Consider the following 25,200-nt stretch of genomic DNA (forward strand, 5'->3'; position numbering starts at 1 on the left):
TCAGCCATTGGTCTCTGAGTTTGAAAATACACTGCAGTCATGTAAAAAGATGACTGCACTGAGAAAATCAATGATAAAGTAATAATATGAGAAAAACAATCACTGAAGAACAGAAGACGTAACTTTAATTTTAGGGCATAGAGGCAGAAAAACACTGTTGACCATCCAATAGTGAAACATAGATAGTCAATATTATACCACTTTACATACAAGAGCAGAAATTAGATCTGTACACTAGAAATTTAGAGATTTATGACATTATTTAAACTGTTGCCTGTTTAAAATGGTTCATTTAGGAAATAAGTGTTACTCTTTTGCTTAGAAACCCCATCAGGTGAAACGTTTGTCTATCAGGTTTTTTTTTTGTTGTTGTTGTTGTTGTTTTTTGTTTTTTTTGCATGAATGTGGTTTGTCTGCATAGTTTAATTTGGGGGTCCCACTGCTTAATGTAATAAATTACAGGAAATAGCTTTTCACATACAATGTACAAAATTTGGTCGCTTTCAGGAAGCAAACAGGCGACGAATCAGCTAACATCTCACTAACGGGAAAGAAACCAAAGTGAGACTGAAGTCTACATGTAACACTTGGCAGTGATACTTAGCATGATTCAGATGTTTCTCAACTTGTGCCTTTCATTTCTTCTTAGTTTTGGTTTGAAGTTTGAAAATCTGTTCAAACAAAAACATCAAACACAGGAAGACTTCAAAACTCATAAAGTAGTGAAAGATGCTCATCCCTCATGCAGAATATTAAGCATTCCCTTTTGTTCATTTTTTTAAATAATGGACAAATGGTCCATAATAGGCATTTTTTTGGTTGACTAGATGAAAGGTTTGGCATCATCAAATACAAAAAGTTCACAAATGCTCATGCACCATAGTTCTCTTTGTTAGTCTTCATTAAAGGTTCATACATACAAAAAAAATGAAGAGTGAAATCAAGGTTTCAGTTTATCACGGAATAGAAGTTGAAAAAGATAAATGCTCCACTGACTTAAAATATACATTCATCTTCCACATTATGGTCTAAATTGGATGGATTGATTATTAGCCTGTTTGAGACCTGTATGGTTGTATATTAAAAAAATAAATTGAATACTCTTTCCACTTCAACCGTTTTAAAAATATTTCCACAACTAACCTCTTGACCTGGGTCAACAAGGACATAATGAAAAGCAAAAAAAAATCTGCCATGTCTGCAAAAGACAGATGTAAAAAGATGAATCACCAAAAAAGGGGGGTGGGCATTTAACATATCGTTCATAATTTATCATAAGAATTTGAAGATAAATTCAAATTAAGGTTTGTGGTACATATCATAGTACCACAAAATATTATGATGAAACCTTAAGTCCATATCCAATGACATATTTTCCACAGATTTTTTTTTTTTTTTTTTTTTGAGCAATATATTATTTTGATGCAGCACCAGATGCTGTATTGCTACAATAAATAAACACGTTTGTACAGACTGCAAAGGTTTATATTTCTGAGTTCGGACCACATCTGTTTAAAAGAAGAAGCAATAATAACACCCAGACTGTTTCCTCCCTGAAAAAAAAGGGAAAAAGAAAAACCACGCACCTTATCGAAATAGCATTCTTTTCATCTATTCTCATACACGCCTCACTCGACCGCTGACGCCGTCACATAAACGAAGGAGAGCGGATGAAGGCTGGACAGAAGGAGGATCAGATTAGTGGGAGGTGGAGAAGGATGGGAGAAAATAGATGTTTCTGTCGATTTTGCAGGAGAAAATAAAGGTACGCAGGACAGCAAAGCTTAAAGCCAAATCAATGTTGTCAGCAGCTGGCACTTAAGAAGGGACCATTAAAGTTTAAAAAGTTTGGAAAGCAGCAGTGGAATTAGGGCCAAATGGGTTAGAGGTAGGCTAGCGCTGGCTTCCATTAAAATCAAAGCCAACAAGAGCTGACAGATCCTCTCAGGCTTTTTTTTTTCATTATTCTCTCTCTCTTTCTCTCTCTTTCTCTCTCTCTCTTTGCGTCTCCAATCATATTTTTTTTTCTACAGTCACCTGCTCTCTGGGTGCCCTCCATTCATGTAATTTTTTTGGCTTGTTCCCATCTCCTCCATGACCCAGAAATTGCTCTCACTTTAGCATCATTGAGGATGTTTCCATTCCTTAAATGCGCTGCAGATGCCAGGAGTGGCGAGTAAGTAAACTCCTGGAGGAGTTTTGAGTGGAAAAACACAAAGTCTCACATAAGCTGAAGGTTTCTTAGTTACTGTTTTTTTTTTTTTTTTATATATTTCATTAACGTTTGGCGAGGAAAACAAATTAAATACTGATACAAAATTGGGAGCACTGATCTTGAGAAAGGCATGAAGGCCAGAACAAGAACTTTAATGAGACACACATGGAGTAGAAGTGAGCAAAAATGTTTTTCAGTTTGCTAAAAATAAATAAATTAAAGATTTTGACATTGATTGATTTCTTTATGCACTCAACGAAGCAATCAGAAAAGTACCGCCCGAGTGAAGGAAAATCGTGATTTAATTTCTTATTCGATGGACAATTACACTAAAAAGAAATTATACTGCCAAAAGGAGGAGCACAACAGTCGGTTCAGCTTTGGTATCCAGTATTTATGTCATTTATGCTTATTTGAATTTTCCACCATTGAGTCATTTAAGAGGTTTTATGTTGTGTTCGATGTTCTATCATAAATTTTCAAATTCATCTATAAATCAAGAATACTACATGACCTGGTTTGCTAAGCTGAGACATTATTTATTGTTTTAAAATCAAGTCCAAAGAAAACAGACCCTCTGGAAGCTGAAATATGGAACCATTTTCTAAAATTAGACAATTCGCACACATTAATGCACTGTCATTATTATAAGAGTATTTCAGAGTCACAAGCGAATGTCAAGCAGCAGAGAGTTCAAAGACATGAGCTGCTTAATTTTTACTAGTGGTGGGACTCAATTAAAAACTTTTAATTGCAGGGTCTGTAATTCATTAATCGCAATTAATTGCATTTTAATCGAAAACTATACATTGACAAGATAAGCAATATTTTCAATTCAAAACCCCTTTTAAATGCTAAGTTATTAAACAAATAGACTATGAGCTCTGATCATTCGACTTTGGTGAAAATAAACAACTTTAAAAATGTGAACTCTTGCTGTGGACATGAATGTTTTGGGTCGTCTGGGCGCGCTCCAAACGTTTCATGTTGAGATGGTATTTTGGCTTTGTGAAAAGCCGACTCCTTTTTTTCCACAGCTTGCTGCACACGACAATGGTCTTTTCTACCATCCCAATTGTTTTTTCAAGCACAAATTAACTAGGGGTGTAGCGATACAATAATTTCACAATACGATACAATATACGATATTCTGGTCACGATACGATATGTATCACGGTATTTGTTGAGCGATACAATTTGCTACGATTCAGTGCATTTGTACGATTTTCTGAAAGATTTTAGTGATTTTAGTGACATTTTGTGTTCCATAGACTTGAATTTAGTTAACTGAAAACTGATTAAAAGCACCAACTACACAATACCTGACTCTGATTGGACAGTCTAACAGTCTGCAGCTGGACAAAATGAATCAAAGATGCAGTGAGAGAATTAATTTCTGTCATTTAATTGATATGGTTTTTACATAAAACTCAAAAGTTTAAACGGTAATCCAGGAACAGAGTGGGGAGATTATCAGCCTCTGTAGACTCTCAATATATCTCAATTTTGGACACTGTGGCTACATTTTGGAGTAAAAATGCAGCCACAAATGCAGTCTTTTGGACTATGGGGAAAAAGGCTTTTCTACCTTGTCTCCTGGAGTTAGCCGTGGCTGTAAGCTGCTTTCTTCTAACTGCTAAAGTAGTGGCTCCGCCTCACCCCGTAGTGATCGACTCCCTGCAGCTACGCAGCGCCGCTATTCCCCTGCTTGGATCTCTGACTGCCAGGATCTCATAGTACTCTCTGTCTTTGATACTTTTTGTCTGTTGCTAATAAGAATGATCGATCAGCCATTGTTATCATGGAAATCCTCACTGCGCCGCGGATTCCGGCTGGGGGTTTTTTCCTCTTTGTCTTACTGCTCAAAACACAGCGCCGCTGCGCTTCCGCTTCGGATGTTATCAGCCCATGTTCATTCTTCAGGTAATCCTTTATATACAGAACAGAAACCGCTAAGCTAAAAACTAATTACGAAGTGAATGTTACCAGTCAAAATTTGTATTAATTTCGCGATTTCACTGCTTTTGCAGCTGCTCCGTTCGCGCCGCTTCTCCTTTCCGCTTCTCCGTTCCGCTTCTCTTTCACGGTTACTTGCGCAACTTTACTTCGTTTCTCAGCAACAGAATACAGCCCATCGTTATTTATTGAAGATTTTACATTTCCAAAAACACAGGAATCTAATGTTTCGTTTCGTTTTGTGCGTTTGGAAGCTCATTCCCTCTCACATAATCGGAAAAGCCGGGGAATGGCGGCGCTTTTGACATTTCTCTGACATTTGGAAAAATATGGTTTACTAATTTTAGCATAACTCCGGTTATACTTGTCCTATTAATACAATTTAAAGACTGGTGTGTAGTTTATAATGTGCACTTTTAGCTCGAGTTGAAAGTGAGACTGAGGGAGGCGGAGTCTTGCTGCTACGCCGTTACAAACTAGACTTTAGAAGAGCTATAAGGCTATGGACCCCTGTGGTTTAACGGATTGATACTCGCAGATGAAAAATCGATACTTTCTGAGGGCGGAAAATATCAATATATATCGCCGAATCAATTTATTTATACAGCCTTAAAATTAACGCCCAGCAGTCTAAGTGAAGCGGCTTTATTGTTTGCAGACGTCATTGTGCGTCTGAATTACGGCCATACCAGAAACATGCAAATACAAAGATTCCAGCCAGAACCATTGCATATAAAGAAATACATTTAGTTGTGCTAAGAAATGTTTCGAGTTAAAACAACTGTTAACTAATAATCAAAGTCCTGACCATATTCCCTATCTACTAAACCTTTAAAGAAAGTGAACAAATATCTAGCATCCTGAATATTTGTTGAGCTCTCTTGCGAGTAAATTTCAGTTGAATGTTTAAACATGTACAGTATATTTTTGTCTAAACAGTTTCGTCTTGACAATAAAAGGTCTTTGTCCAGTGAAGCAACAGTGTCATGCCTTTAATCTTTTTGTTTTTAAAATAAATGTTTGGGTTTGTTTTCTGTACAAAGAAGAGACCATTTGAAAATATGCGCCGATTCACCATCAACCAGACAAGCGAAACATCCCAAGTCATCAAATAAAATACAGTCGGATTTCTGTTGTTTCTTGAAGATGTTTCACCTCACATTCGAAAGGCTTCTTCAGTTAAAACCTGGGTGGGAACAGGCTTATAGGATGTAATCAAAACGCACACTAATGGGGCCATTAAGGTCACTAATGGGGCCATTGAGGACACAGTTCAGTTTGTGTCCTCAATGGCCCCATTGAGGACACAATGGGGCCATTGAGGATTGTTGTCGTTTGATGATCCAAGCATTCCCTAGCGATGCCATGGGAGTTGTTTTGGTCACATGTTCCCAAATTGGGAATTGATGTAAAATTGCTGATGTAGAGGAGCGAAGGCTGTTGAGCCCCCTCATCTGTTCGGTGCTGAAAATGCCATTTGGATGAGTTTGTTTTTAACAAAGCGAGACTTTCTTCCATTTTCTGAAAAAAGGCAGCTCCAGTAATAAACATTCAAAATCGCTTGCATATATTCCCATTTGGATGAGATGTAATGTCTTTAAGGAACAAGAGAAGTATTAGAGAATATAAGTTTTTTGAAGATTGACTAGCAGAAGTCCTTTGTGGTACCATAAAGGCTGCGTCACACTAGGCAATGAGCACCATATTCAGTTGTTTTTTGCAAATATTTCTAGAATCCAGCTGCCTTTTATTGACCTTAAGGTGACCTAAAATGATGTCAAACTGAAGTATATTTCTCTCATTAATGATGCCTTAAATTTGTTTGCATGCAAATACACATTAAAGTTTGCAAATTCATTGCAAATGAATTATTAATATTTCCTCACTTCATTTTGGTGTCAACCTCTATGAGCGGAAATGGGATTAATTACAGGAAGTTTTCATAAAAGTTTGGCTACATTCAAGTTTTGTTGTTTGTTTACACAGTCCTGGGGTTTGTTAAAATGTCATAGCCTGGAGGCGTTACAGGGTGCTATACAGGGACCGGCTTTTTTCTCCTCCTGCTTGTTTTTTTACCTGCGGGTAAGGCAAGAATGATGAGTAAATAAAAATGTTGGCAGAACGTAACTCCCTGTCATAAGAGCCAATGGGCGCCCAGACACAATAATGCAGAACATACAAATTACACAAAGCACTCAAATTCAAGTCAAAGAATAACTACATACAGTTTTGTGAGTACAAACCGCCTCGTCCTGCACACACGACAGAAATAACAAGTTGTATCCCCTGAAATGAGTGCATATATGCACAGCCATCACAAAAACATGAACCAGTGTGAACTCAAAGTGCACTCCAACAGCTGCCACTACTTTTTTTTTCAATCTCCAGAGGTTTTCTGTTTACTTCTAAGTCTTGTTTTTATCATTCAGCTCCACTTAAGAGACTGCATCTATGTGTTCGTGTCTATGGGTGCGAGAACAGATTAAGCAGATACCTGCCAGTGGCTAAGTGATGTGGAGGATTTTTATTTTTTTTAAAAAAGGTGCGATTCATGTCAGAAAAGTTATTAGCCTATACTTCACACTCCCTGCGGTGGCTTTGCCAGACAGGGGTGCATTTGTGATCCTGTCAATCTGATGCAACTCTGTCTCAGACTCTTACAGTCTGGGAGATTTGTTAAAATGACCTTCGGGCATCAAAATATATATATTTAAAATTTTAAGAAGTCACAACTCAAACAGCTCAGCAGTGCAGTCTAAAGGAGAAACCAAAGGAAGTTGGGGCGCTTACATATTTTCATCATTTTATAGTCTAAGAGTTAATAAATGCTTGAGACGACATGGTGGAAATGTTCTTCAGTGTAATCCCATTCATTCATTTTTTAAGAAATCCTCGGTTTACTTGTGGCATCCATTCAGGAGTGTCTTAATACCTGCTTCTGCAGTGCATTGCCTATTTATCCAATGCTTTGTCAAACATGGAGAGTCGTAAGAAACTAAAGGAACGACTAATTACTCTTATGCTAACACCTAGGCCATATTGTCGCATTGCGGTGGCAGCAGCTTAAGCAGGGAGGCATAGACTTCCCTCTCCCCAGGCATTTCCTTAGGCGTTCCCAGACCAGCTGAGAAACATCGTCCCTCCAGACACCCTGCAGGGAAAACTCATTTTGGCTCCTTATATCTGTGATCTCGTTTTTTCAGTGACGACCCAAAGCTCATGACTATAGATGAGGGTAAGAACATAGATCGACCAATAAATCAAGAGCATCTGCATCACCAACCTGCCAATCTATCTCTGACTCCATTTTTCCCAGGATACTCCTCCGCTTGAATCGGGACCTCTTTCCTGACCCAAAGAAGGTTTTCCGGCTCAAGACCACGGTCTCAAATATAGAGGCACTGATTCTCATCCCGGCTGCTTCATGCTCGGCTGAGAACTGCTCCGGTGAAAGCTGTAGATCACGACCCGGTACTGTCGTCAGGTTGCGATCTGCGACCTGATGCAAAAAGCAGAGACGCAATCCTAAGGCCACCAAATGGATCCCCTCAACACCTTGGCTTCACTTATAAATTCTGTTAATAAAATTAGGAACAGGATCGGTGACGAAGGGCAGCCTTGGCAGAGTCCAACTATCACCGCCAACGAGTTGGACTTATTGCAAAGCGGACCAGACTCTGACACCAGTTGTACAGGGATCCGACAGCCCGGATCAAAGGGCCTGGTACTCTGTGCTCCCAGAGTACCCCACCACAGCATTCCCTGAGGGACACGGTCAAACGCCTTCTACAAGTCCACAAACGACACGTAGACTGGTTGGACGAATGCCCATCACCCTCCAGGACCCTGCTGAGGGCCCAGTGTTTCACAACCAGGACCCAGACCACACTACTTTTCCTGAATCCGAGGTTCTTCTATCCCACGGATCCTCCTCTCCAGAACCCCGGGTCACTCTGTGTTTTGTGTAAATACTTTGATCATGTAACACTGTGGTATTTTTACCAAGGATTCTGATCACCAAGCTTGCGCCTTTGTAAAATGTACTTTTCTTTTCTGCTGCAGATGCATGTTTCCACAAATATGTTTGCATACAGCCGCTGTGCTGACACGGTACAGTACTGTTGGCAGTTTTCTTTCTCTTGGTGCCTCTTTGTTTGGGTTTTAAAACTCGTTCAGTGTCTCTTCAGCCTCAGTCATTTCATCCCTTGTCAGCTTCCATTCCTGCTTGTGTCCATTCAACCAGGCTAATGGTCTGTGTAATACACTCAGATAGCTTCGCCACCACCCACCTGTCTGTGTGTATTCTATGTGGCAACAAGAAAAGAACAAAAAAAGGCAAAAAGGGAGGGAAGGTTAGCCTTCTGTGTGGGCACAATTCAGGGAGTTTGTGTGCTGAGATACTTTTGTTATTGTCCTTTCGACCTCCATTATGCCTCTATACCTTTCTCTTTTTTCTTTTTTCACTCCCCGATTCTTTCAACGTTTCGGCTAAAGATTTTAAACTCAACCTTTTCTTGTCTGTTTTGGTTCCTGGCAGTCCTCTAAAAAGTAGTCGTTAAGTTTTTCTTCGTGAGAGATGCAAGGATCAGAAGCAGTCTGACACATGTCGACTAACAAACATCAAAGTTCCAGGAGTTTGTTATGATTGCATAAAATCAGCTGCTTTGGGATTCTGTTAGAGTGAGAAACTTATAATTCAGCATCATGGTGCTTTCACATTTTCTGATTTAATAGAGATATTCTGGTAATGTAGATTTTTATATGTTATAAACCTTTCATTTTTAATATTTTGCTCCCAAGAGGCCACAATTTCTTCCCATATTTTTAATGAGGTTTTCATCAATAGTTCCTGCATGTTTTTAAGGCCTTTTAATGTTTTCTTCTATCATTTTTTTGTGATGCTTAGATTTTTTTAACTTTTATATTTAGTATTTGTACTTGATCAACTGAGGACACAAAGCAGAGTTTGCATCTGTAAGTCATATGTTTAAGGCAGGGGTGTCCAAAGTCGGTCCTTGAGGGCCGGCATCCTGCACGTTTTAGTTCTCTACCTGGTGGTAGAAATAACCTTTTCAGCATGTCAATGTTCCTCTTTGACCTTTTAATGAGCCATCATTTGATCCAGGTGCGTTAAACCAGGGAGGGAAATAGAACATGCAGGATGCCGGCCCTCCAGGACCGACTTTGGACACCCCTGGTTTAAGGACTAGGAAAAATCTCTCTGAAGATCAGTCGGAAAACCTGAGATATTTAGCTCAGTTACTGTAAATAAAGTTTTCTTGTGTGTGTGTGTGTGTGTGTATGTGTGTGTGTGTGTGCGTGCGTGCGTGTGCGTGCGAAACTGTTATATCTGCTGTCCAGAATCATATTTAGAGTTAGACTTGCTTCATCGTCAATGAACAAAGACATGACAGCGAAATGTTGCTTTGGTGTCGGAGTACACAGAAAGAAATACTGAAAAACTTTAAATACATATGTATATATACAAGTGTGACTGGTGCATGTGAATAATAATTATGTGAATAATAATTGTGAAAGGTCAATGTTCATATACTCTATGAAGAAGAGATGTAACAAATGGTAAACAATTTAAAAAGGCGTTGAGTAATTAGGATTAGGTTTAGAAATCATGTGAAGATGATTGGGGGACAAATCAACTATTTGGTTGGGAAGGAATTACATATATGGATGTTTCATTCTGCCTGGTTACACATTTAAAAACGGAGCAGGTTTCCTTGTTCACATTTTCAAGAACTAAACTCTTTCCCCTCTGCCCTCACGTTCATAAATACCTGGCTGCATAAAGGCTCACTGCCTCCCTGAGATCCGTCTCTCTGCACTCAGATTGCAGAGGTGCAAATGACCCGTGCTTTAACTTGACCTTTCCACCTGTCACTCAGCCGTTTGTTTGTGAATGTTTACTTTTTGCTCTCAGATATTTGTAAAACAAAAAGAGTCCTTACAAAAATCCCTGCCAATAAAGCGCCGGTTACGACCCCGACCCCTCCAATTCACCGCCATCGCCTCCTATCAGACCTGAAACTAAACACGAAAAGCAAAACGACAATCTTTTTTTTCTTTAGTATTTCTTTGTCCAGAAGGTGAGCCTAAATGGAAGCATATCTGGGAATAAAATCACCAGGCATATTTGCACTCAGCATTTCAGCATGTGAGAGCAAAACTTTGAAATTGAGCTATGCGGGTTTGGAAACTCTTGGAGACTCAGAGGGAGTCTCAGTAAAAGTCTTGGAGGCTTTAGAGAGATCAACAAGCCCGGAAGCGATGAGGGAAACTCACACTGCTGACGGGGCATTCTTTTGCAGACGAGATGCAAGTTACCTACCGTAATAAACAAGCCAACAAAAACTGGCTGCCAGCATGTACTTAAGATGATGGGAGATGCCGAGATGAAGGTCAAGTCGGGAGGCTTTCCATTAGGCTATCACTACCAGCGTCTGTGATTTTTCTCCGTCTGCCTGTCTGTTATTAGAGGCTGAAAATTAGTCAGCGCAGTTCAGGATATTCATCATCATAGACTCTCACAAAATCAGTCTACGGGAATTAATTTATCTAAGTAACACACGTTTTGACAGTTTTGTGTTCTCCGGCTCCTCCTTGGCAACGAAGGATAACGGCGGTGAATCGGCTGCGGTAGATCAAAAGTGCAAAAATTAAAGACGGCGATCGGAGATTTTGTGACTCAACCACATGGCAACAGCTTTAGTTGATTCTGACATGTCTGTTAGTAATAATTAACAACAAAATGCTGTTTTTCTATTTTGTTGAAAGCCTGGAGGCTTCCTAATGAAGTAAAACCAAATATATCTAAACATCAAAGAGAGTTACACGGCTGTCTATTTTTGCTGTATTGTTAAATCCGTCTATATCCAAACCTAGAGTACTGAAACCTTCAAAAAAAGAAAATATAATGTGCACCAAATATGTTTTCTCCATTTTCTTTCAAAAATAAAAAAAGAATCAGTGTCGAGCTTAATATTTGTGAGGAAAATATTGATTTACTGTTAACTATTAGATCCTAAAATTGTTCAGGAATCTATTGTAAATATACAGGAGCTTTCAGCATCGTCATTAATTATTGATACATTTGCCAGAGGCATTGTCACACCATGTACATGAGACACAACTCTGCAGTCAGACTGGATTTCACAAACATTATAAAACAACATAAAACTGTTAAAATTACCATTTTAATCTGTTTTTCTGCATCTTTTCATGAGTTATTAGCATCATTTGGAAAGGGAGCATGATTAGCACAATCTTTTTTTTTTTTTTTTTTTACAAAGTAATTATTGACCTTTAACTTTGGCATATCATATCTTAAAGGTTGCCATTGTTTCCTCAGCCAGCATGTTCTGTGACAACTACAACTGGAATCATGAAAGAGATGAAACAAAGCGACTTTCCAGTAAAATGTTTTCTTTCCTGTTGTCTGCTAACATTTAACTCCTCATTATAGTGTCCAAAGGAAGAAAAAAAACATATTTCTTTCTAGAAGCTTCTAACGCCGCAGAGATGCTGAAAATAGATCACTGAGTCTTCATCCCTCACTGAAGAATGATCTCCCTGCTAGTCAGCTAGTGAGCTAGTTATCATCCAAATTCATGGCTGCATCTCTATCATTTTTATTTGTTTGTTTTGCTGAGAAGAACGACAAACATATCAGAAAGATCTCTGTGCAGTAACTTTTATCAACCACATGCATATAAGCATTTTCATTTTTGTGTGAACCAGTTAATTTGAAACTTTTCCACCATCAACCTGGACAGCTAGCTGGAAGAGTTCATGAAATCCTGTCCTGACTTCCTCTACCTTTGTCTTTGTCACTTTTCATTTAGCTCCATTTATTTTCTAACATGCAATTCCTTAGAAATGTATATAGCCTGGCCTTTTTCTGTTTCGTGCGTTCCTATTCTAAAGAAAAACCAAGGTGATTCTTGGTTTTCACGCACAAAGTGATTCAAGGTGCTTCACAGGATGTTAAAGGAAAGACATGAAGAAAAAAATTCTAAACAGTGGCGCGAAAGAAGCCGAAGGGTAAAAGATTCAGTTTTGTGGTGAAAGCAACAGAATTTCCCCCACGTGTATTTCAGCCGCGCGGCCGGGTGTTACCAGCCTAAATTTGACAACTTAAATGTAATGTGTATCTTTGCTACAAGTGAGAGCAGAGGGGCCGGCGCTCTTCTTTCTCCCCTTCACGTCCTTTGCTTACTTCCTACTTCCACTTCCTTTCTCCTTTCATACCAGAAAAGCGCTATTTCTTTCAGAGCTGCCGCCCCTACTTTCTGAGAAGTCACTCATCTTCCTCCTTTGCTGTTCATGGCTGTACCAAAGGAAATCATCCATGAAAAATGCTTTGACCCTTCATAATTGCGGCTCTCTGCATGTTTTCCATTTCCTTGCTGCCAGAGGCACATGCTTGCTAAACTGGTGTTAGAGGAAGATGGGCTTAGACGTAAATTCACGGTTTATGCACATTTCCAGGCCCTCGTGCGGACTCCCACATTTGTATTCGCATATGAGTGACACATACAATACAGCCGGATTCAGAGTGTAAGTAATTTGAAAAAGGAGATTTTCAAAAGTTGCCCGGCTAAAGCAAATGATTTGTTTAACTTTACCGATATGGAATGAATATTAAGTTTGGCCTCCTTAAGGCTGAAGTTCAAAATGATTTCATGTTCACTGGGAGTTCCTATGATTATCAAGAGGAACATTTTTGCAGTGGACAAAAAAATAGCCAATGTCTTTTTGAAGAAGGGACCAGCTGGGGTTTGAAAACCTTAGACGTACATGACGACCTTTTACTTTTGGTACATTATTTTCCTGTTTAGTAACTTAGAACTAAGAATTAAGAGGCCCTATCAGACTTCATAAATCATCTATATTAAGAAGATATGTTGCCTGAGATGCTAAATTACTTATGACTTTCATTTACTTGGAAAAACCAACAAGTTCCAACATCCAACTTGAGGTGGTGTTGTGCCATTTTACTCAGTTCACTCAGGTTAACACTGAATCATCTGGTTGTGAATACGTGCGTGAAAGTCTTTTTTTTTTTTTTGCTATTCCATTTTTAATAAATTAGCAAAATATTCAAAATGTTCCATGTCGTCATAATAGGGCAATCGTGTGGAAGTTTTAAGGAAAGAGATTAATTTACAACCATTTGGAATAAAGATGTAACATAACAAAATGTTGAAAGAGTAAAGTTTTGTGAATACTTTCCAGATAAACATCTGAAACATGCAAAGACAACACTCTTTTCTTGGGAGTACATGTTAAGACATTTAAAAAAAAAAAAAAAAAAAAAAGAAGCTAAATTTTGTCCTACAGATTTCTGAGAGACTGAATTAACCATAGATCCAAATTACAAAATTCTCAAGTTAATGCTAAATGCTCATTAGCAGTAATGGAATTAAAACCAAAGTTCACCGATTTACAAAGTATGATGGTTAGCTTGACCTTAAACAGGCAAACCTCTTGGAATAAATCACTGCGACTGAAATAATTGAAAGATCTCGTCTTAATCCCTGATCTAGGGTGAGTGAAATAACTCCTACAGTCTGGTTTGGCTAAGAACTTCTTCACACTGTTGGGGAAATTAATATTTTAGCTGCACAATTGAGATATGCTTGCATTGACATTACTGACTTTAATATTGGACCTTATAGTGGAAAAGTTGTTTACATCCTTTACTGAGTTTTACGGCACAAAATATGATATTAAGTCGCTGTGTTTTTATGATATGAATGTAGGTTTGTGGGGTTTTTTTGTTGTTTTGCTGGTAAAACACATTTTTATTTATACCAATACTATTTTTTTTAATTAAACACTAAGCAGTTTGCTGAGAGTCCCTTAAATTCTTTGAGCATTTCTGATATTTTTCTGCCATATTGTCCCACCTAACTGGTTGGAGGAAGATTTCTCAGTAACACTTTATTTGAAGGAGTGTGCATAAGAGTGACATCATACTGTCAAAAACATAATATAACACCAGTTATGAACATGAATATTTACGACTGTTGTCATGAAGTGTCACTCAGTAAATAATGACACTTTTAATGCAGAGTTCAGACTTTTAATGTCAGTTTTAGTACATCTTTGCAGTAAAAGTTTAATTATTTACCAATTCACACTTCATGACAGTCATCAACACTCATAAGGACTCCTTCATGTTCCTAACAGGTGTTATGTCATGTTTATGACATCGTCATGTCAGTCTTATGCACACCCCATCTAATAAGGGTGTTACCGATTCCTCTTTTGGTTTTGATGCTGGACTGAGAGATGTGTCCTGACAAAGTTATAAATAAGACAATGTCTTTCAACTGCTGGCCTGCAAAGACCCCCTATTGTCTCCTCTAATCTGAACAACCCTCAGGTATCTGTCAGAGCTCCTTCTGTCACATCTAGTTTGTTCTGAGCTGAGAAGCGTGACCACTGAAATCTATTTTATTGAGTTACCTACTTGACTGCCTCGAAGTGGAAACTGAATGCAAATCATATGCTTTATCAGCTACATAACTCTTTTTTTTAATTCTTTTTCTATCGCCAATGAGCAGTGTACTCACCCAGTTTGAATTCCACTGTGTCATAATTTTATTGAAATTGACGGCACTGAATTATTAACAGTTTGATTGGATTTGAGTTTCTGTAATTGGATTTGAATTTGAGTCTGTCTCTAATGAGATCATTTTACTTGTTTGGACTGATCTGAACTGTGCGTCTTTGGCGGTAGAGCAGTGCACTGACGATGCTTTGTTTGGTCGGGAATCAGGTTATTGATGACAGTAATGTCAACCTGGCAGTCGAAGGCACTTTAAATCTGGGATAAGCTCAGTCTGTCTGGATGGAAAGCATCTGTGAAGTTGAACTTTGAAGTGTTGCCAAAAGATTCTCGATTGTATTTGGGCCTGAGCTTTTACTGCCGTTCCCAGCATCGCAGAGTAGTTCTGGCTGTACGTCCAGGGCTGTTGTCCTGCTGGACAGACGACCTTCAAAACAAGTGGACAAATGATTCAGCTTAAGACATTTTGTGTGGTCTGTCCTGCATTTTAACATCTACATGGCTAACCTTTTTATTGACAGGCACATACAAGTACATTTGAAATTATTTCACTGCCGTTTTCTGACATATCTACGATAAAACGCATCTCTTTATTTTATTTATTTTTTTTATATAAAAGGACCTTTAATTTTTCAATTTAAAGTTTGAACCTCCAGGACACATCACCATCCAGAGTTAAAACGATAAATAAGAAAAGTAAAGACAATTTAGCATGTGTGTAATCTCATACAAAAGACATTCGAAGCTATGAATTAGCTATTTAAATTCATAGCTTACACATTTAAAGCATTTTAGAATGTTTTAAATGTTTAAAAAAGTGCCACAGAGTCAACTAATTTAATTCTGGAAAAGACATCCTGATTAAGGAATAAGTTTCACTTCATTTATATAGCTGCAACGCGCATTGTCTCAACTCAGTTTACAAGACAGAAAATTGGTTCAATCAAGTTCTAGTTATTATTCAATCTGATGAAAATCTTTCTTTCTATAGAAGCCATTTTTTAGCGTAGCTTCATGTGAGCTAAACCGATCAGCTCTGAGCCCGTTTTCAAGAAAGAGAGCTCATGCAGATAGATGCCGCAAACTGAGTTAAACAGAGAGTCAGAGAAGAAAACTTAACGTAACATCTTGTGAAGGAATCTCATTTCACCTGCATGCGTCCAGCATCTTCTTGTAACGTAAATCGATCGGCAAATCGAGAACCGCTCGCTTCACTGCAGATCCCGCTCCGTTTTTGCCTCATTCGTGAACAAGACCTCAAGATACTTTGACAAATTATTTTTTTTTTTTGTAATTAATGAATATTTCCGTTTGAACTCGTTTTTATCCCAGTCAAATGCAGTACCTAAATTAATTTTAGGCTTTTATTTCTACAAAAAGGAGGTAGTTAGAAATAAATTTGAGTTCTGGTGCCGAACACGACTGAATCCTTTCACCTTTCAGAGATGTGAGTGAGTCATAGCAGCTCTTATTAGGGAGATAAAGAGAAGATGGCAAGAGAACAGCAGGGACCTACTGAAAACATACCTTGACATTTAGAGATGCTTAGTGTTATTTTTCTTTTCTAGCCACGTGTGCAAAAGGTTTACTCTTTTTATGAGCAAAACTTAAAGAAAGAGCCACTTAATTCTGACAGTCACTTGCTTGAAACAAGTGAAGAAAGCGATCCGATGGAATCAAATACACATGGATTTGTTAGAATGAAATTTCTTAAATGAGCTGATGAAAAGACAAGTTTTAAAAATGCAGATAGACATGAAGTTGATCAACATGTACAGATTCAGTACTCTGACGTTGAGTCCTGATTGGGGCGGATTAGCATGTTCCAGATCCAACAAAGTCTAATTTATTGATGTTACAGAGTTCAGTCTCAGCACACCTCTGCAAATTCACAAAAGACAAACCGAACCTTTACAACTTGCTGCAGTTTTTTTTTTTTTTCTGAACAGGTCCTTGAAGACACAAGACAGAAAAAAGAAAAACCCAGCTCTAAACATTTGGGGCAAGGCGAGGTACAAAGAAAACTCCCCGGAGCGAGAAGGACCCATTCTGATGTTTGGTACTTCTATCTTTAGTGTCGCTGCAGAGAGATTAGCACACAAAACAGCAGGGAAGGGGTTTTTCTGTGAACAATGCAACTTGCAAGTTTGGGCTGTGCATGTGTGAAGCATCGTTTTCCCGCAAAGACGAAGGAAACCACCAAAAGGAAACTCTCTCCACTGCAAACCATTATGACTAATGAGTAGTTTGTGGTTAACGTGCTCCAATGTGTTCACAGCGTAATAATAAATGGAGCCGCAGGTGCTGCAGACCACCTGAGATCCCCCTTCAAATATGGTGAGAGTTATTGGAGCCGAGCGCGCTCTCAATCTGTCCTGAGTGGGTTCACGCCTGTCCATTTGTGAAGAGACCGCCATGGATTCTCGTTAATGCCGGGTCTGAGCAGGACTTCAGTCCCGTGGGAAAAGAAAAAAGAAAAAAAAAAAACCGAAGAAGCAGCAAATTTGTGGTTTTTACAGTGAACACACGTCGACATAAATCTGCCGAGGAACTTTTTCCACAGACACACATAATCCTGAGTACAGATCTAAGGACAGCTAAAGGTTTGTGTATTTAAATGAGACACTTTACATGAAAAAGGCATCATGCTATTGCTTATCTCTCCTCCTGTTGTGTGGTATCAAAATACATGGCTGTAAAAAATGGTTCAAACTTTGTATAATTTCCAGAAAACTCTGGTTTCCACAGGTTTTTAGTTAAAATAAAAAAAAAAAAAAGAAATCCTTAGCATGAGCACTGCAGTTTAAGAAACATCTCACATGCCGTACATACATGCTTCTGCTACAAGAGTTATGTAACTACAAAGAAAGTATATTAATTTATACATAAATAAATGACTATAATACCACTATATGTAGTGACTGACACAAATTATGAGTTGGTCTTTTTCTTGTTTCTTCAGCTAATAATACTTTTATCTCTTCAGGACGTGCTGAGATTTTGAACGCAGCATTGATCTTCCAGCCCAATTCGGTCACGTGATTATCAGTGCTGGACAAAGACGATGCTGGGATTGACCAATTCATCAAACAATTTATTTAAGTCTCTGTCTGCCGGGGCTCACGCCAGCTGTGTTAGAGCTGCTGCAACATGTGTGAGACGTAAGCAACAGCGTGGCAGCGACATTCAGGAGACCTTTTCAGAGTCGGAGGGTTTTGCCTGATAAAGGCGGTGTTGTTCTTGTAACGTTCTCCAGGTTGCGTTGCTATTTTAAAGACTTCATTTGCCTTCATGCTGCTGTCAAATGAATGTCTTGTTTTTAGTCTGTTTGTTGAAAGTAGCTTTAGTGTGTGTGCGTGTGTGTGTTCATTTTTTTCAACAAATACTATGTGGCGATGACCCACAGTACGGTTTTAGGGTTTGGGTTAGTCTATAGAAATGGATGCAAAATAATCAGACGTCCATGCAAAGTCTTTGTGTGTGTGTGTGTGTGTGTGTGTGTGTGTGTGTGTGTGTGTGTGTATGCGTGCGTGCGTGCGTGCGTGCGTGCGCCTGGTTGATACAGACTGATGTGCACTGTATCAGCCAATGTGGCATCATTAGTTAAATTAGTTGCTTCCTATCCTTGGAGATATCCGAACCCTGTAGGTATGGGACGTCTTTTGTGCGAGATTTATCTCATTTAACTTAATTTATGTCATCCTTTTCTTTTTTGAGAAAACTGTTTGTGTTACCGTTTCCTCTCTATCGCCCCTCTCACATCTTTCCATCAGCTCTTTCTCCCCTCATTGTCTCTTTCTTTCTGCACTCAAAGCAATTTTTCCTCACCCATTTATACTTCCCCTGTCCTCATTTTTAAATTGATGTACATGAATAATGGGGATACAAATATCTGCTGAGGAAACTATCCAGCCATGGCGGTGGAAAAAAAAAAAAAAGAAAGAAAAACAAGTGTGTGAGGAAACACCAGAAAAAGGAAAAAAATAAAGATCTGAACTTTCCTCAAACACAGGAGTAAATAAATGAGGCAGTCAATAGAAATCAAGATTGAATAATGATTCCCAACCAATCAGAATTAAGGAGATGGGGGATTTACACCCAGCAGGGCAGGAAGAAACTGTTGATGTGAAATTAACAGAAAGAAATTGTTGTTTTTTTCTGCATATTTCAAATCCAAAAGCTTCATTTTTGGGGTATATGATCCATTGAAAGACAGTCTTGTATTTTTTTCAAGACAGCCTTTACCTGACATCTGGGTTTTGACTACGTTTGCATATTTTGGTAATTTTTTTTATTATCATTATTTTGATTGGTCTTTCCTTATTACTTCTGTTTAGACATTTTGTGTTAATGTTTTCCTCTGTTGGAAATGTTTTCCAGTTCCCCACTTAGTTCTTTCTCTCTGTCTCTCCCTCTAAACTTCAGATTGTCTATTTAGACAAATTACTATTTTCATAACTTTTCCTTGTTTCTCAGAGAGAGGGTGAAAAGCATGTATATATGTATTTACTAAGACCGACATTATATCCGTGTATCTACTGTGCATTTGCATGGCTCAGGAACACCTGAGACTTTCATAAATTAACGCTAAAGCATTACCTTACTTTGTATCCAACACTATAGCATGAAATACTAATTGAAGTCAAGCCAGACCGTTCAACTCTGCTGCATTAACATGGCTACTCTGAGCAGATGAAATGGTTCCATCTATTCTTCCCTGAAATTAAACTTATGAAATTACTACCAAATTTAGCAGAAATCACCCAGTTATAGCAATGTTAAAATCTCATGATAAGCTATGCAAACGCTCCATTTCCACCGATGAAGATCAAGTCGCCTCTATAAGATGAACTGTTGAACTGATGGCAGCATCACCCAGTTTCTGAGTAATTCTGCTAGTAATCACTTAACCATGTCACTCATGTAGCATTGGGATATAAGTCTCTTACAGTCAGTTGATTCTTAAAACGGCTAAAGACATAATAAATAAACAAAAACACATTGACACTCTGTTCTTGCACATTAGACAAACTGATTTTAAGTCAAAAACAACATTCAGACTTTAAAGATGTAACATACCTGAAGGTGACACTGAATGTGCTTCATTTCTTCAGGATTAGGCTGGCATAACTCACAATGCAACAACATACATAGCCTGAAACCAAACAGTATTACTGTCTCTAATTTCTCTGTTCATCCTCCCATCTCTTTCTCCACACACTTTTTTTAATCTTTTTTCACATCTAACTTTCCCTTCACCTATGTTACTTACTTTTCCTTCCCCCATAAAAAGAAAAATATTCCTAAATAAACATTTCCTCCTGGCCTCTGGAGTTTTTATGAGTCTATCTCATTGAGAGTATTGTCACTGCCTACAGCAACATTCTTCCTCTGCTGCACCAAGAACAATGTTTGTTTTTTTTTCTCTTCTCTGCTGTTTGTTTGCATGTTATTTTAGGAACACAGAACAGTCCATGTGAGCTCAGCAGACCTTAAATCAGTGTTGATATGTATATGTACATGTCTTTGTTCGCACCGAATGGTTGTTGACTGAAAATATTCTGTGTTGTCTGTTTTGTGTCTCAACAGATCTTTCTAGATGCCAACACAATCAAGCTGGGCAACATCCCCCTCGGCAGTGCCGTAGACCCTCTGGAAGGGGCCCCTCCAGGCACCACTTACACCAAACAGACTGTGTACGAGCTCTGCGCCTGCGCTAATGGCAAGCTCTACCTGTCCCCAGCTGAGGAGGGATCCACCTGCCAAACCACTAGTAACTTTTGTCTCTGGAGTTGAAAATTAGAGGCTCGTAAAGAGACGGGACATATGGACTAACAAGCTTGGAGCTGACGCTAGCCAACGGGCCGCAGGACGAAGGAACGTGTGTGTTTGGATCGAAGCCATCGACAGCTAAGGGTCAGAATCAACGAGGGCCGACGTATGGCGGACAGTTCACTCATGTTTGGCAATGGAGTGACACGGACTCACAAATGGTAGGCAGGTGACGGTTGCTAAGAGACGGAATCAACAAGAACCGTGGGGCTCGGTATCAAGGAACGGGCCGCTAAAGGACTGAGTCGGCATGGAAAAGAGCCTGTGTGAGGCCGGTGCCAGCAGCACACAAATCAAATTAATAAGGATTGGTCTGCGGCCAACGCGAGTAACGAGGATGAATGACTGGGAAGGCACAAAAGATGGTTTTTATACTAAGACCACTCATGGACATAAATGGGCAGTCTAAGGATTGGGCCTTTGTCGGCCGTCTCTTCCTTTTGCACTTCGCAGCCTGGAGAGACTCTACAAGTCCTGAGGATTATTCATGGGATTTGCATTGTTTGTTCACTGTTTGACCAAACTATCAAGGAGAAAAAAAAAAACAACAAAAAAAAAACGAGCTTTTGTTTAGTTTTTTTTGTTGGGTAAACAGAAATAATTGTGAACTGAACATACCACCCGGGGGAGGTGGACATGTGCTCCTGGTTAACATATCAGTTGGCTTCGGTGACAGACGTGAGTGAACACAGTGGCTCAGCCCAATGGGTAGCTAATAAAATTTAATCAATGATTTTTGTCTTGTGGGAAGCTAACGGCTGCCCAATGGACCAATCTATACCAGAAAGGCCTTCCCCCAATGCCCGTCCCTTTTAGTCTTTCAACCCAACGTTGTTACGTGAACCTTTTGCATCAGTGTACAAATGATAGTAACAATGTTCTCCAACCCAACTTTTCCTACTGGATAACCAATGCAAATAATTGCGCTTTAAACCTTGCATTCGCCAAATTTTTTGCTCATGGATTTCCAACTCTTTAATAGTTTTATCTCCTTTCGTTGTTCTTTTTCCCCCCTGAATCATGTCATTTGCTTGTTAACCTCTTGACAGCCCTTGTAAACTTATGTTCTCACTCATCTATCAGTATCTCCCCTTGGTTTTTTTCTCTGTCCACCTTGTTTTATATTTATCCAAAAGCGCTTGATTGCTAGCAAAGGCAGATTGTGGAAAATGGGGGGGAAACAAACATCTCTTTACAAGTGAATCAGTTGTACTATAAATCCTTGACTTCAAAGTTTTGAACCTTTTCCTCTCCTCCCTCTTCTTTTTTCCTGCATATTTTAAAACCTAAAACATCATCATTTGGGTATATGATAAATTGAAATTAACTGAAAAAGATAGAGAAATGTGAACCTCAAGTTAAACTGAAGTTCATATGGGTGCTATAGGGGGGGAAAAAAGACAAGTTTTTTGTAATTCACTGAAACTTCCAGTGAGAGATGTCAGTGCAGATGACGTTCAGTCGCGTTAATGAGAATTAAATATTTTCATCTTGGTTTTTTCCATCATATTTTAGAAACCTTTTGCTGCTGTACTTCTTTTCAAACACTCATTGTTCAGTGAGCTCAGTTTTATGATCTTTACTAGGCTTGCCTCTGTCTGCAGAATATCTGCTCTCCCTCTCTACTTCTCTTCCATCAGTAAGGACTCATCTTGTCTTTTATCACATTTTTACTTATCAATCATTCAATGACATATATTCATATTGTTTCCTCCATCCTATTTCTTACATGCCCCATTCATTACTTTTTTGTCCTTTCTTTTTTTTTGACATTGCACGCTTTGATGCCAGGAAATCTGACCCCTATTTTGAAACCCATTTTAAAAATGTGGCCGTATCGCAGGAGAGGTTGGGAAACTGAAACGCATTTCTTCAACACTCTGAATGATTTCCAGCTGACTAATCTTTCACCCATCATCCGCGACGGTTCAAAATGATAATAAGCATTCACGTGTGGTAAAAACCTATGGACAATAACTGTGGTTGGAGGTTGGTTGTGTCTGTGTGTGTGTGTGTGCGTGTGTGTGTGTGTGTGCGTGTGTGTGAGTGTGTGTGTGTGTGTGTGTTAACTCAACTGGAACAAGGCCCTGAGGCATTCTTTCTTTTTTCCTTTCTTTTAACAAAGTTATACACTGGTGCCTTTGCTACTGTTGGTAAAAGCACATCACAGTCGGAGGATTCTCACTACCCTCAGCGGACCATCCGTGTCTCTGAACTATTATCAATCTGCCTACCTATCTATTTAATTTTCTGACTTTTTTCCTTCCCTTTTATCCTCATTTTGTAGAACTCTCAGTATATCGCCAGACAAAAAAGAGAAAAAGAAGAGAAAAACAATTCAATCCTAGTTTAAAGTTTGGATTTTAATTTCCTGATGTGTTCCCTTCTGGTTTATTCTTGATAGTAAAAAAGCACAACTTATGCCATGTATATAACAATACCAATAATACAAAATAAAATATTGTTTTTAAAGAGAATTCCTGGAAGCGGTGTCATTACATCTTTTTCACTTCAGTTGTTTAAGACTTTTTCCTGACAATCCAGGTTATCCTAATCAAATTATTTTTGTACGCACACCTTTGACTGCTTAAGTTGACGGATATTTGCATGTGGACACCGTTTGCTTGATAGTGTAATAACCGTTTAACATCCATCTTGTGCTAAATACAGAACAATGAGATCTTACACTCTAGTCTAAGTGGATCCATAGAAGGGTTTAGAAACTGTGTTTTAATTTCATGATGGTGTGAAATACTACATTTATATTGTGGTAATGTTTTTTTTTTTTTTTACATTGAGGTACTAAAGACAGAAACATTCTGATCCCATAATAATAACGCGGAGCAGCTCTGCACTCCTTGATCTTTTTTGAGTGAACATCTAAAGTACTTTTCCACAATGAAATTGTAAATGTATTGCACACTAAATTCATGTGAAAATATTCTAGCACAGCACCACCAACACGGGTGATGTTTTTTTTATTTGTAAAATATATTTATTTTTTATTTGACTCAGTTAAATAGAATTTATTTTCTTGCTTTCTGTTAAAACCTCATAAACTAAAGTTTTGTTTCACCCGTGAGTCGACTGACGTGCACAAAAACAATATGAAGGTGTAGAAAATGTCAAAGTGATTATTATTGACATATTGTGGGTTATTTTCCATGATGCTTATGATTTAAATTTAATACTAGGTTATTTAAAATGCCCCATCTCTACTGGAGATCATCTATAGACCATCATAAATCCATAACACCTGGGCTACAACACAAAAGTCTTCAAGAAAGATTTACAAATTGTTCAGACATTTATTCAAGGTAAAATGCATGAATTATTGTACATGTAGTGTAGAGTAACCCTGCTCCAAACTCTGCTCACTCCAAACATTGTCTAGTTTTTTATTAAAAGGACGTTAAACTGTGATGCACCTTAAAGTCGTTCACCGTCCTGATCCTCGTCTGAAATCTTTTTTTTTTTTCTTTTAGTATATTTCATAAACTTCAGTTCCTGGCTTTAGGCTCTGTATTGTGAAGGAAACGATATTCACGTGAAGGTGACTATTCATTAAAACTAATATGATTGCAGTTCAGTTTACCATTTACGCTTTGGAAATCAATGTCTTGATGGAAAACCTTAAACCTGGACCCAAAAACATTTTCTGTGTGTGTCATGAAGAAGTTGTGTATACAGTGAAATAGAGCAAAACACAGTTAAAGCACAAAAATGGGTTACTTTGAAAACAACGGTAGTGGATTTATTGACTGCAGCGATGTAAAAGCAGTGTTTCTAAAATGTAAAAATACAGAAGAATATAATCTAGGGAACCACATTGATGCACTCCCTGTTGTTGCTGATATGTCTACCTTGATGATTTTGGTCTTTTTGGACTTGTTCCGATCACGTTTCCACCCACAGCGGCACATCGAAGCAGCAGAGGTCACCTTGGAAGTGGAAATGCCCCCCAGTAGCCGTTCTTGTTGGGCTCTGAGAGCGAGAGCAGCTTGATGTTGTTATTGTTGTTGGTGTTGTGTTGTACAGCAGCCACTGGAGGGAACGTGAACTGCCCTGGGCAGTCCGATCTCTTTTCAATGAATGCCAATGACACTGAGGGTATCTAGGAAAAAACGGAAAAAAAAAAAAAGCACCAGCAAGATTTATTTCTCTCGTTCAGCTTGATAAAACAAACTCATTCATTCATCCAAAAATTAATTCTCAGAACGGAGAGTAATTACTCAGATGATCAGATTCGTTGAGCTGATTTGCACTTTTTAAAGATCCTGGTAAACTACACATAAAATTGTGAGATGTTAAGATCATCTGACGCTTTTGACATTTACTTTTTGCTGAGCTAAAGACAAGTATCCACAAACCAACTGTCTGATGTGCTATTTGTTGGGTACAGACAGGACATGCTTGCACATGAAACATGGAACCATGAAAATTAACAGGACAACAAAATATTGAGAGACTAATTACAAAACACCATATATGTTGCGACAACATGAATCTGTTCATCATGTAAAGTTGTTGTGATTTAGCATAAGAAAACTTAAAATGGATCTAGTTGAGTTGGTTTAAACTGAGCTGCATTGAATGGAAGAAGTATTGC

General features: G+C 38.5%; 1 protein-coding gene across 1 annotated transcript in view; it reads left to right on the forward strand.

Annotated features, from left to right (window-relative positions):
• The window catches only part of LOC106907229 (zeta-sarcoglycan-like), a 206,551-nt gene extending 183,483 nt beyond the window's left edge, over positions 1–23,068 (forward strand). The window contains exon 8 of the mRNA XM_088009819.1: positions 20,349–23,068. Coding sequence (XP_087865945.1) covers positions 20,349–20,555 — 207 coding nt within the window. The 3' untranslated portion in view covers positions 20,556–23,068. The remainder of the gene's footprint in view (positions 1–20,348) is intronic.
• The last annotated feature ends 2,132 nt before the right edge of the window (positions 23,069–25,200 follow it).

Source organism: Poecilia mexicana, unplaced genomic scaffold, assembly GCF_051168715.1.
Source record: "Poecilia mexicana isolate PSO_F unplaced genomic scaffold, ASM5116871v1 scaffold_2, whole genome shotgun sequence".
Classification (NCBI taxonomy): domain Eukaryota; kingdom Metazoa; phylum Chordata; class Actinopteri; order Cyprinodontiformes; family Poeciliidae; genus Poecilia; species Poecilia mexicana.